Source organism: Excalfactoria chinensis, unplaced genomic scaffold (genome assembly GCF_039878825.1).
Source record: "Excalfactoria chinensis isolate bCotChi1 unplaced genomic scaffold, bCotChi1.hap2 Scaffold_1020, whole genome shotgun sequence".
NCBI classification, from domain to species: domain Eukaryota; kingdom Metazoa; phylum Chordata; class Aves; order Galliformes; family Phasianidae; genus Excalfactoria; species Excalfactoria chinensis.
Genome location: NW_027315587.1, coordinates 19,699 through 33,844, shown reverse-complemented (window position 1 = coordinate 33,844; position 14,146 = coordinate 19,699). Strand labels below are relative to the sequence as shown.

General features: G+C 54.1%; 1 protein-coding gene across 1 annotated transcript in view; it reads right to left on the bottom strand.

Moving 5' to 3' along the window:
• Positions 1-448: 448 nt before the first annotated feature.
• The window catches only part of LOC140264788 (myosin-7-like), a gene marked incomplete at both ends in the record, with an annotated part of 33,391 nt that continues 19,693 nt past the window's right edge, over positions 449-14,146 (bottom strand). Inside the window, 9 exon segments of the mRNA XM_072360695.1 lie at positions 449-544; positions 1,980-2,255; positions 4,593-4,718; positions 5,223-5,426; positions 8,259-8,567; positions 11,704-11,828; positions 11,899-12,064; positions 12,160-12,343; positions 13,079-13,275. Of these exon segments, the coding sequence (XP_072216796.1) occupies positions 449-544; positions 1,980-2,255; positions 4,593-4,718; positions 5,223-5,426; positions 8,259-8,567; positions 11,704-11,828; positions 11,899-12,064; positions 12,160-12,343; positions 13,079-13,275 (1,683 nt within the window).

Genomic DNA, 14,146 nt, shown 5'->3' with positions numbered 1-14,146 from the left:
AGCCCACCCATCTCCCACCCATCTCCCACCCATAGCCCACCCATAGCCCAGCCACCCATTCCTCACCCATCACCCACCCATAGCCCACCCATCTCCCACCCATAGCCCACCCATCCCCCACCCATCTCCCACCCATAGCCCACCCATCACCCATAGCCCACCCATCTCCCACCCACCCCCCACCCACCCATAGCCCACCCATCACCCACCCATAGCCCACCTATCACCCATAGCCCACCCATAGCCCACCCATAGCCCACCTATAGCCCACCCACCCATTCCTCACCCATCACCCACCCACCCATAGCCCACCCACCCATCACCCACCCACCCCCCACCCATCCCCCACCCATCTCCCACCCATCTCCCACCTATAGCTCACCCATCACCCATCTCCCACCCATCTCCCACCCCCCACCCCCCCATCTCCCCCCCACCCCCCACTCACCGCCTCCTCCGCCTGCCTCTTGTAGGCCTTCACCTTCAGCTGCAGCTTATCCACCAAGTCCTGCAGCCTCACCATGTTCTTACGGTCCTCCTCCGTCTATTATAAGGGGGGGGGGGGGGGGGGGACACATGGGGGGCGACCCCCAAGTGTGGGTCACGTGTGGGTCCGAAGCTCACAGAGCCCCACGGGTCCCCCATCTTCTGGATCATTGTGGATCCCTACATGCACCACGTCAACCACGTTCTAGGTCGCCCATATCCCTACAGCCACCACGTCAACCACGTTCTAGGTCACCCTATGTCCCTACAGCCACCACATCAACCATGTTCTAGGTCACCCAAGGTCCTACAGCCACCAGGTTTACCATGTTCTAGGTCACCCAAGTCCCTACAGCCACCACGTCAACCACGTTCTAGGTCACCCAAGGTCCTACAGCCACCACGTCAACCATGTTCTAGGTCGCCCATATCCCTACAGCCACCACATCAACCACGTTCTAGGTCACCCAAGCGCAACCACCAGGTCTACCATGTTCTAGGTCACCCTATGTCCCTACAACCACCAGGTCTATCACATTCTAGGTCGCCCAAGCCCCTACAGCCACCAGGTCAACCCCGTTCTAGATGTCCCACCTGGTACCAGGTCAACCATGTTCTAGGTCACCCAAGCAGAACCACCAGGTCAACAACGTTCTAGGTCACCCAAGTCCCTACAACCACCAGGTCTACCAAGTTCTAGGTCACCCTATGTCCCTACAGCCACCAGGTCAGCCACGTTCTAGGTCACCCATATCCCTACAGCCACCAAATCAACCCCGTTCTAGATGTTCCACCTGGTACCAGGTCAACCATGTTCTAGGTCACCCAAGCAGAACCACCAGGCCAACCACATTCTAGGTCACCCATATCCCTACATGTACCACGTCAACCATGTTCTAGGTCACCCAAGGTCCTACAGCCACCACGTCAACCATGTTCTAGGTCACCCAAGCCCAACCACCATGTCTACCATGTTCTAGGTCACCCTATGTCCCTACAGCCACCACATCAACCACGTTCTAGGTCACCCAAGCCCCTACATGCACCACATCAACCATGTTCTAGGTCGCCCATGTCCCCACAGCCACCACATCAACCATGTTCTAGGTCGCCCATGTCCCCACAGCCACCACGTCAACCATGTTCTAGGTCACCCAAGGTCCTACAGCCACCAGGTCAACCATGTTCTAGGTCACCCATGTCCCTACAGCCACCAGGTCAACCATGTTCTAGGTCACCCAAGCCCCTACAACCACCAGGTCTACCAAGTTCTAGGTCACCCTATGTCCCTACAGCCACCAGGTCAACTACATTCTAGGTCACCCAAGCACAACCACCAGGCCTACCACATTCTTGGTCACCCTATGTCCCTACAACCACCAGGTCTACCACATTCTAGGTCACCCTATGTCCCTACAACCACCAGGTCTACCAAGTTCTAGGTCACCCAAGTCCCTACAGCCACCAGCTCGACCCCGTTCTAGATGCCCCACCTGGTAGCTGAGCTCCTTGACGCGCCGCTCCGACTTGCGCAGCCCTTTGATGCTCTCCGCGTTCCGCTTCTGCTCGGCCTCCAGCTCATTCTCCAGCTCCCTCACGCGCCCCTCCAGCTTCTGCAGCTGCTTCTTGCCTCCCTTGAGGGCCAGCTGCTCGGCCTCATCCAGCCTCAGCTGCAGGTCCTTGATGGTCTGTTCCATGTTCTTCTTCATCCGCTCCAGGTGGGCGCTCGTGTCCTGCTCCTTCTTCAGCTCCTCCGCCATCATGGCCGCCTAGGTGAGAGGTGGGGTGAGGAGGAGGGTGGGGAGAGGTGGAGGAAGAGGTGAGATGGGTGAGGTGGAGATAGGGGAGAGATGGAAGGGAAGGAATGGGAGAGATGGGAGAGGTCGAGGTATGGGAAGGATGGAGGGAGAGGGAGAGGAATGGGAGATGGAAGGGAAGGAATGGGAGAGATGGGAGAGGTAGAGGTATGGGAAGGATGAGAGGGAGAGATGGAAGAAGGAGAGAGATGGGAGAGGTGGAGGAATGGGAGAGATGGAAGGGGAGGTATGGGAGAGGTGGAAGAGGTGGAGGAAGGGGAGAGATGGAAGAGGTAGAGGTATGGGAGATGGAAGGGGAGGTACGGGAGAGATGGAAGAGGTTGAGATATGGGGAGGATGAGAGGGAGAGGTGGAAGAAAAGGAGATGGAAGGGGAGGTATGGGAGAGATGGGAGAAGTGGAGGAATGGGAGATGGAAGAGAACGTATGGGAGAGATGGGAGAGGTAGAGGTATGGGAAGGATGAGAGGGAGAGATGGAAGTAGGAGAGAGATGGGAGAGGTGGAGAAATGGGAGAGATGGAAGAGGTGGAGGAAAGGGAGATGGAAGGGGAGGTACGGGAGAGATGGAAGAGGTTGAGATATGGGAAGGATGATAGGGAGAGGTGGAGGAAGGGGAGATGGAAGGGAAGGAATGGGAGAGATGGGAGAGGTGGAGGAAGGGGAGAGATGGGAGTGGTTGAGGTATGGGAAGGATGGAAGGGAGAGGAGGAAGAAGGAGAGAGATGGGAGAGGTGGAGGAATGGGAGAGATGGAAGGGGAGGTACGGGAGAGATGGAAGAGGTTGAGGTATGGGGAGGATGAGCGGGAGAGATGGAACAAGGAGAGAGATGGGAGAGGTGGAGGAAAAGGAGATGGAAGGGAAGGAATGGGAGAGGTCGAGGTATGGGAAGGATGGGAAGAAGTTGGGGAGAGGTGGATGGATGATGGATGGATGGATGGATGGATTGATGATGGATGATGGATGATGGATGGATGATGGATGGATGGATGATGGATGATGGATGGATGATGGATGATGGATGATGGATGGATGATGGATGATGGATGGATGATGGATGATGGATGATGGATGGATGATGGATGATGGATGGATGGATGGATGATGGATGGATGATGGATGGATGGATGATGGATGGATGGATGGATGATGGATGATGGATGGATGATGGATGGATGGATGATGGATGGATGGATGGATGGATGATGGATGGATGATGGATGGATGGATGATGGATGGATGATGGATGGATGATGGATGGATGGATGGATGATGGATGGATGATGGATGATGGATGGATGATGGATGGATGGATGGATGGATGGATGATGGATGGATGATGGATGGATGATGGATGGATGGATGATGGATGGATGATGGATGATGGATGGATGATGGATGATGGATGGATGATGGATGGATGGATGATGGATGGATGATGGATGGATGGATGATGGATGGATGATGGATGATGGATGGATGATGGATGATGGATGGATGATGGATGGATGGATGATGGATGGATGATGGATGGATGGATGGATGGATGGATGATGGATGGATGATGGATGGATGATGGATGGATGGATGATGGATGGATGATGGATGATGGATGATGGATGGATGGATGATGGATGATGGATGATGGATGATGGATGATGGATGGATGATGGATGATGGATGGATGATGGATGATGGATGGATGGATGGATGGATGATGGATGGATGGATGGATGATGGATGGATGGATGATGGATGATGGATGGATGATGGATGGATGATGGATGGATGGATGGATGATGGATGGATGATGGATGATGGATGGATGATGGATGGATGATGGATGATGGATGGATGATGGATGATGGATGGATGGATGGATGGATGATGGATGGATGGATGGATGATGGATGGATGGATGATGGATGATGGATGGATGATGGATGGATGATGGATGGATGGATGGATGATGGATGGATGATGGATGATGGATGGATGATGGATGGATGGATGGATGGATGGATGATGGATGGATGATGGATGGATGGATGGATGGATGGATGATGGATGGATGATGGATGATGGATGGATGATGGATGATGGATGGATGATGGATGATGGATGGATGATGGATGATGGATGGATGATGGATGATGGATGGATGATGGATGGATGGATGATGGATGGATGATGGATGGATGGATGATGGATGGATGATGGATGATGGATGATGGATGGATGGATGATGGATGGATGATGGATGGATGATGGATGATGGATGATGGACTCACGTCGGTGATGGCCTTCTTGGCCTTCTCCTCAGCATTCCGGCACTCCTGGATGGCTTCTTCCACTTCTGTCTGCAGCTGGGAGATGTCAGCCTCCATCTTCTTCTTCTGGTTGATGAGGCTGGTGTTCTGCAAGAGAGGAGCAGTGGGAGTTCACCCACCAACCCCCCCAAATATGGCCACCATGACCAAGATGGCCACTAAATCCCAATATGGCCGCCATGACCAATATGGCCACTAAACCCCAATATGGCCGCCATGACCAAGATGGCCACTAAACCCCAATATGGCCGCCATGACCAATATGGCCACCAACCCCCCCCCAATATGGCCGCCATGACCAATATGGCCGCCAACCCCAATATGGCCTCCAACTCCCCCAGTATGTCCACCAACCCCCCAAATATGGCCACCAACCCCCAATATGGCCGCCATGACCAATATGGCCACCAACCCCCCCCCCAATATGGCCGCCACGACCAATACGGCCACCAACCCCCAATATGGCTACCAACCCCCAATATGGCCGCCACGACCAATATGGCCACCAACCCCCCCAATATGGCCGCCATGACCAATATGGCCGCCACGACCAATATGGCCGCCAAGCTCCGCCCATCCCGTCCTCCCGACCTGTGAGTGGAGGAGCTGGACGCGCTCGCTGGCCTCGATCAGTTCCTGCTCCGCCATCTTGCGGCTCCTCTCGCTCTGCTCCATGGCGGCTCTCAGCTCCTCCAGCTCCGATTGGAGGAGGTTGTTCCGCCGCTCCACGATGGCGATGTTCTCCTTCAGGTCCTCGTTGGCGCGTAACGCGTCGTCCAGTTGTAACTGGGAGTCCTGCAGGGGGGGGGGGGGGAGGGGCCAGAGGTGACCAATGGCCGCCAAGTGATAACCAGATGGTCAACCAATGGGAGAGCAGTGGTGTCAGGTGGACAACCAATGGGCACACAATGATCATTGATTCGTTATCCAATGGGCAATCAGTGGCCACCCTATGGGCAATCAATGGCCACCCAATGGGCAATCAGTGATCTCAGAATGGACAACCAATGGGCACACAATGATCATTGATTCGCTATCCAATGGGCAATCAATGGCCATCCAATGGGCAATCAATGGCCATCCAATGGGCAATCAATGGCCACCCAATGGGCAATCAGTGATCTCAGAATGGGCAACCAATGGGCACACAATGATCATTGATTCGTTATCCAATGGGCTACGTGGTCACCAGAGGCCACCAATGGACACCAAGTGGTCACCCAATGGGCTATAAGGTCACAAGGGGCCACCAATGGCCACCAAGTGGTCACCCAATGGGCTACATGATTGCTAGAGGCCACCAATGGGCACCAAGTGGTCACCCAATGGGCTATAAGGTCACAAGGGGCCACCAATGGCCACCAAGTGGTCACCCAATGGGCTACGTGGTCACAAGGGGCCACCAAGTGGTCACCCAATGGGCTACGTGGTCACAAATGGCCACCAAGTGGTCACCCAATGGGCTATAAGGTCACAAGGGGCCACCAATGAACACCAAGGGGTCACCCAATGGGCTACGTGGTAAGAAGATGCCACCAATGGCCACCACGTGATCACCCAATGGGCTACGTGGTCACAAATGGCCACCAATGGCCACCAAGTGGTCACCCAATGGGCTATAAGGTCACAAGGGGCCACCAATGGTCACCAAGTGGTCACCCAATGGGCTACATGGTCACAAGGGGCCACCAATGGCCACCAAGTGGTCACCCAATGGGCTATAAGGTCACAAGGGGCCACCAATGGACACCAAGTGGTCACCCAATGGTGATGTGGTCACCAAAGACCACCAATGGCCACCAAGTGGTCACCCAATGGGCTACGTGGTCACAAGGGGCCACCAAGGGCCACCAAGTGGTCACCCAATGGGCTAAAAGGTCACAAGGGGCCACCAATGAACACCAAGGGGTCACCCAATGGGCTATAAGGTCACAAGGGGCCACCAAGTGGTCACCCAATGGGCTACATGGTCACAAATGGCCACCAAGTGGTCACCCAATGGGCTATATGGTCACAAATGGCCACCAAGTGGTCACCCAATGGGCTATAAGGTCACAAGGGGCCACCAATGAACACCAAGTGGTCACCCAATGGGCTATAAGGTCACAAGGGGCCACCAAGTGGTCACCCAATGGGCTATAAGGTCACAAATGGCCACCAAGTGGTCACCCAATGGGCTACGTGCTCACAAATGGCCACCAAGTGGTCACCCAATGGTCTGTATGGCCACCAAAGACCCACCAATGGACCGATAACCACCTCCACTCACCCCACAGCCCCCATCATCTCCCATTGGTCCCCACCTTGAGGTAGCCCTGCAAGGCCTTGACTTGCTTCTGGGCCTTGGCCACCAAGGGGTCACCCAATGGGCTATATGGTCACAAGGGGCCACCAATGGCCACCAAGTGGTCACCCAATGGGCTACGTGGTCACAAGGGGCCACCAAGTGGTCACCCAATGGGCTATAAGGTCACAAATGGCCACCAAGTGGTCACCCAATGGTCTGTATGGCCACCAAAGACCCACCAACGGACCAATAACCACCTCCACTCACCCCACAGCCCCCATCATCTCCCATTTAGCCCCACCTTGAGGTAGCCCTGCAAGGCCTTGACTTGCTTCTGGGCCTTGGCCACCAAGGGGTCACCCAATGGGCTATATGGTCACAAGGGGCCACCAATGGCCACCAAGTGATCACCCAATGGGCTACGTGGTCACAAATGGCCACCAAGTGGTCACCCAATGGGCTATAAGGTCACAAGGGGCCACCAAGTGGTCACCCAATGGGTGATGTGGTCACAAGGGGCCACCAATGACCACCAAGTGGTCACCCAATGGGCTATATGGTCACCAGAGGCCACCAATGGCCACCAAGTGATCACCCAATGGGCTATAAGGTCACAAGGGGACACCAATGGCCACCAAGTGGTCACCCAATGGTCTGTATGGCCACCAAAGACCCACCAATGGACCGATAACCACCTCCACTCACCCCACAGGCCCCATCATCTCCCATTGGTCCCCACCTTGAGGTAGCCCTGCAAGGCCTTGACTTGCTTCTGGGCCTCGGCCACCAAGGGGTCACCCAATGGGCTATATGGTCACAAGGGGCCACCAATGGCCACCAAGTGGTCACCCAATGGGCTATAAGGTCACAAATGGCCACCAAGTGGTCACCCAATGGTCTATATGGTCACCAAAGGCCACCAATGGACACAAAATGGTCACCCAATGGGCTACGTGGTAAGAAGATGCCACCAATGGCCACCAAATGGTCAACCAATGGGTGATCTGGTCACCAAAGGCCACCAATGGCCACCAAGGGGTCACCCAATGGTGATGTGGTCACCAAAGACCACCAATGGCCACCGAGTGGTCACCCAATGGGCTACGTGGTCACAAGGGGCCACCAAGTGGTCACCCAATGGGCTACGTGGTCACAAATGGCCACCAAGTGGTCACCCAATGGGCTACGTGGTCACAAGGGGCCACCAAGTGGTCACCCAATGGGCTACGTGCTCACAAATGGCCACCAAGTGGTCACCCAATGGTCTGTATGGCCACCAAAGACCCACCAATGGACCGATAACCACCTCCACTCACCCCACAGCCCCCATTGGTCCCCACCTTGAGGTAGCCCTGCAAGGCCTTGACTTGCTTCTGGGCCTCGGCCGCCACGCGGTTGGCGTGGCTCAGCTGGATCTCCATCTCGTTGAGGTCGCCCTCCATCTTCTTCTTCAGCCTCAGGGCTTCGTTGCGGCTCCGGGTCTCGGCATCCAGCGACGTCTGCAGTGAGTCCACCACCCGCTGGTGGTTCCTCTTGGCCTGCTCCATCTCCTCCTCCTTCTCCGCCAGCTTACGCTCGTAATCCGCCTTCACTTGGTTGAACTCCAGCTGGGCCCGAAGGATCTTCCCTTCCTCGTGTTCCAAAGATGCCTGGGGTGGGGACATGGGGAGTGTTGGTGGCCATGGGGGACACCAGGAGGATGGGGGTGGTTGATGGGGATGGGGATGGTTGATGGGGATGGTGATGGTTGATGGGGATGGTTGATGGGGATGGGGATGGTTGATTGATGGGGATGGTTGATGGGGATGGTTGATGGTTGATGGGGATGGTGATGGTTGATGGTTGATGGGGATGGGGATGGTTGATGGGGATGGTTGATGAGGATGGTGATGGTTGATGATGGTTGATGGGGATGGTTGATGGGGATGGGGATGGTTGATGGGGGTGGTTGATGGGGATGTTTGATGGTTGATGGTGATGGTTGATGGTGATGGTTGATGGGGATGGTTGATGGGGATGGTTGATGGGGATGGTGGTGGTGGATGGGGATGGGGATGGTGGATGGGGATGTTGATGGTTGATGGGGATGGGGATGGTTGATGGGGATGGTTGATGGGGATGGTTGATGGTTGATGGGGATGTTGATGGTGATGGTGATGGTTGATGGTTGATGGGGGTGGTGGTGGTGGATGGGGATGGTGATGGTTGATGGGGATGGGGATGGTTGATGGTGATGGTTGATGGGGATGGTGATGGTTGATGGGGATGGTTGATGGGGATGGGGATGGTTGATGGGGATGGTTGATGGGGATGGTTGATGGTGATGGTTGATGGGGATGGTTGATGGGGATGATGATGGTTGATGGGGATGGTTGATGGGGATGGTTGATGGTTGATGGTGATGGTTGATGGGGATGGTTGATGGGGATGGTTGATGGGGATGGGGATGGTTGATGGGGATGGTTGATGGGGATGGTTGATGGTGATGGTTGATGGGGATGGTTGATGGGGATGATGATGGTTGATGGGGATGGTTGATGGGGATGGTTGATGGTTGATGGTGATGGTTGATGGGGATGGTTGATGGGGATGGTGATGGTTGATGGGGATGGTTGATGGGGATGGTTGATGGGGATGGTTGATGGGGATGGTTGATGGTGATGGTTGATGGGGATGATGATGGTTGATGGGATGGTGATGGTTGATGGGGATGGTTGATGGGGGTGGTGATGGTTGATGGGGATGGTTGATGGGGATGATGATGGTTATTGGGGATGGTGGTGGTTGATGGGGATGATGATGGTTGATGGGGAGGGTTGATGGGGATGGTGGTGGTTGATGGGGATGGTTGATGGGGATGGTTGATGGGGATGGGGATGGTTGATGGGGATGGTTGATGAGGATGGTGATGGTTGATGATGGTTGATGGGGATGGTTGATGGGGATGGGGATGGTTGATGGGGGTGGTTGATGGGGATGTTTGATGGTTGATGGTGATGGTTGATGGTGATGGTGATGGTTGATGGTTGATGGTGATGGTTGATGGGGATGGTGATGGTTGATGGTGATGGTTGATGGGGATGATGATGGTTGATGGGATGGTGATGGTTGATGGGGATGGTTGATGGGGGTGGTGATGGTTAATGGGGATGATTGATGGGGATGGTGATGGTTGATAGGGATGGTTGATGGTGATGGTTGATGGTTGATGGTGATGGTTGATGGTTGATGGGGATGGTGGTGGTTGATGGGGATGGGGATGATGATGGTTGATGGTTGATGGGGATGGTTGATGGTTGATGGGGATGGTTGATGGGGATGATGATGGTTTTATGTGATGGTTGATGGGGATGGTGGTGGTTTATGGTGATGGTTGATGGGGATGATGATGGTTGATGGGGATGATGATGGTTGATGGGGATGATGATGGTTTTATGTGATGGTTGATGGGGATGGTGGTGGTTGATGGTGATGGTTGATGGGGATGGTGATGGTTGATGGGGATGATGATGGTGGATGGGGATGATGATGGTTGATGGGGATGATGATGGTTTTATGTGATGGTTGATGGGGATGGTGGTGGTTTATGGTGATGGTTGATGGGGATGGTGATGGTTGATGGGGATGGGGATGGTTGATGGGGATGGTTGATGGGGATGGTTGATGGGATGGTGATGGTTGATGGGGATGGTTGATGGGGATGGGGATGGGGATGGTTGATGGGGATGGGGATGGTTGATGGGGGTGATGATGGTTGATGGGGATGGTTGATGGTTGATGGTGATGGTTGATGGGGATGGTTGATGGGGATGGTTGATGGGGATGGTGATGGTTAATGGGGATGATTGATGGGGATGGTGATGGTTGATAGGGATGGTTGATGGGGATGGGGATGGTTGATGGGGAGGGTTGATGGTTGATGGGGATGGTTGATGGTGATGGTTGATGGGGATGGTGATGGTTGATGGGGATGGTTGATGGTTGATGGGGATGGTTGGTGGTTGATGGGTATGGTTGATGGGGATGGGGATGGTTGATGGGGATGGTGATAGTTGATGGGGATGGTTGATGGGGATGGTTGATGGGGATGGTGATGGTTGATGGGGATGGTTGATGGGGATGGTGATGGTTGATGGGGATGGGGATGGTTGATGGGGATGGGGATGGTTGATGGGGATGGTTGATGGGGATGGTGATGGTTGATGGGGATGGTTGATGGGGATGATGATGGTTGATGGGGATGGTTGATGGGGATGATGATGGTTGATGGTTGATGGGGATGGTTGATGGGATGGTGATGGTTGATGGGGATGGTTGATGGGGGTGGTGGTGGTGGATGGGGATGGTGATGGTTGATGGGGATGGTTGATGGGGATGGTTGATGGGGATGGGGATGGTTGATGGGGATGGTTGATGGTTGATGGTGATGGTTGATGGTTGATGAGGATGATGATGGTTGATGGGGATGGTTGATGGGGATGGTGGATGGTGATGGTTGATGGGGATGGTTGATGGGGATGGTGGTGGTTGATGGGGGTGGTTGATGGTTGATGGGGATGATGATGGTGGATGGAGATGATGATGGTTTTATGTGATGGTTGATGGGGATGGTGGTGGTTGATGGTGATGGTTGATGGGGATGGTGATGGTTGATGGGGATGATGATGGTTGATGGTGATGGTTGATGGTTGATGGGGATGTTGATGGTTGATGGTTGATGGTGATGGTTGATGGGGATGATGGTGATTGATGGTGATGGTTGCGTGGTGATGGAGCTTTGCTCACCTCGGCCTCCTCCAGGGCCGCTTGCAGCTCCATCTTCTCAGCGTCCAGCTGCTTACGGACCTTCTCCAGCTCATGGATGGTCTTGTGGCTGGCTCCCAGCTGCTCCGTCAGATCCGAGATCTCCTCTGCAAGGATAAGAACCCGTCAGAGGGTGCAGGAAGCGCAGAGTGACGTTGGGGACGGCTGCACCCTCACCTTGGAGGTTCTTGTTCTCCCTCTTGATGGTCTCCAGGTGCTCCAGTGATTCCTCGTAGGCGTTCTTCAGCTTGAAGAGCTCAGTGCTGAGGGACCGGGACTCCTTCTGGGACGCCTCCAGCTCCGTCTGCGACTCCTCAAACTTCTGCTTCCACTCTGATAAGATCTGCAGGGGACGCCCCCGAGGACTTGGCTTACAACCTCCTCTTCCATAGAGAACACCTTCTTTCTTACCCCAACCTCGTGCCCTCGAGCTCCCACCTTATCAAAGTTCCTTTGCTTCTTATCCAGAGCGGCAGCCGCGGCGTTGGACCTCTCCAGGTCTGCCATCAGGTCCTCGATCTCATTCTGCAGCCGATGCTTGGTCTTCTCCAAGGAGGAACACTTGGCGTTCACCGCCTCCACCGCCTCCTCGGCTTCCTGCAGCCGCTGCGCCAGCTTCTTCCTAATGGGGGGGGGGATCACAGAATGAGCACCAAGAGGTCACCCAATGGGCTACGTGGTAAGAAGATGCCACCAATGGCCACCAAATGGTCAACCAATGGGTGATCTGGTCACCAAAGGCCACCAATGGACACCAAGGGGTCACCCAATGGTGATGTGGTCACCAAAGGCCACCAATGGCCACCAAGTGGTCACCCAATGGGCTATAAGGTCACAAGGGGCCACCAAGTGGTCACCCAATGGGCTATAAGGTCACAAGGGGCCACCAATGGCCACCAAGTGGTCACCCAATGGGCTATAAGGTCACAAGGGGCCACCAACGGCGACCAAGTGGTCACCCAATGGGCTATAAGGTCACAAGGGGCCACCAATGGCCACCAAGTGGTCACCCAATGGGCTACGTGGTCACAAATGGCCACCAAGTGGTCACCCAATGGGCTACATGGTCACAAGGGGCCACCAATGGCCACCAAGTGGTCACCCAATGGGCTATAAGGTCACAAGGGGCCACCAATGGCCACCAAGTGGTCACCCAATGGGCTATATGGTCATGAAATGGGGGATCACAGAATGAGCCGGGTTGGACGGGACATCAAGGATCATGTCGTTCCAACCCCCCTTTGCCTAGCAGGGCCACCAAACATACACATCTACTAGATGAGGGGATGGGGAGACACGGTGCGTGGCCCCAAAGGGCTCCTCCATCAGCATCCAAACCCATTGGCAAAGGACTCACTTGGCCTCCTCCAGCTCCTCGGTGCGTTGGATGGCATCCGTCTCATACTTGGTCCTCCACTGGGCCACCTCCGAGTTGGCCTTGGAGAGGGCGCGTTGCAGCTCAGCCTTGGCCTCCGTCTCCTCCTCGTACTGCTCCCTCAGCAGGTCACAGTCGTGCCGGGCTGACTGCAGGGCGTGGGCCAGAGCGTTCTTGGCCTGGAGTGAGGAGAAGGCAGAGAAGCATCAGCTTGGGGTGGCTTGAGGGTCCCCATCCCAACAAGTGGTGGCATTCATTGCTTCAACTCAATCAGGTCTTCCTTAGGGCAGCCCAACTCAACTAACCCAACCCGACTCAACTAAACACAAACGATCTCAACCCGACTCAATTCAACCCAATCCAACCAAACTCAACACAACTCAATTCAACCCAATCCAAACTCAGCTCAATTCAACCCAATCCAACCAAACTCAACCTGACTCAATTCAACCCAATCCAACCAAACTCAACACAACTCAATTCAACCCAATCCAAACTCAGCTCAATTCAACCCAATCCAACCAAACTCAACCCAACTCAATTCAACCCAATCCAATCAAACTCAACCCAACTCAATTCAACCCAATCCAAACTCAGCTCAATTCAACCCAATCCAACCAAACTCAACCTGACTCAATTCAACCCAATCCAACCAAACTCAACACAACTCAATTCAACCCAATCCAAACTCAACCCAACTCAATTCAACCCAATCCAAACTCAACCCAACTCAATTCAACCCAATCCAACCAAACTCAACACAACTCAATTCAACCCAATCCAATCAAACTCAACCCAACTCAATTCAACCCAATCCAATCAAACTCAACTCAGTGCAATCAAACTCATCTCAATCCAAATCATCTCAACCTGCTCCAACTCAACCCAAACCAACTCAATTCAACTCAGCCTTAAATAACTCAACCCAACACAACCCAACTTGACACAACTCAAACCAACTCAGTTCAACTCAACTAACCCAACTCGACTCAACTAAACCCAAATGATCTCAGCACAACTCAACCTGCTCCAACTCAACCCAACATAACA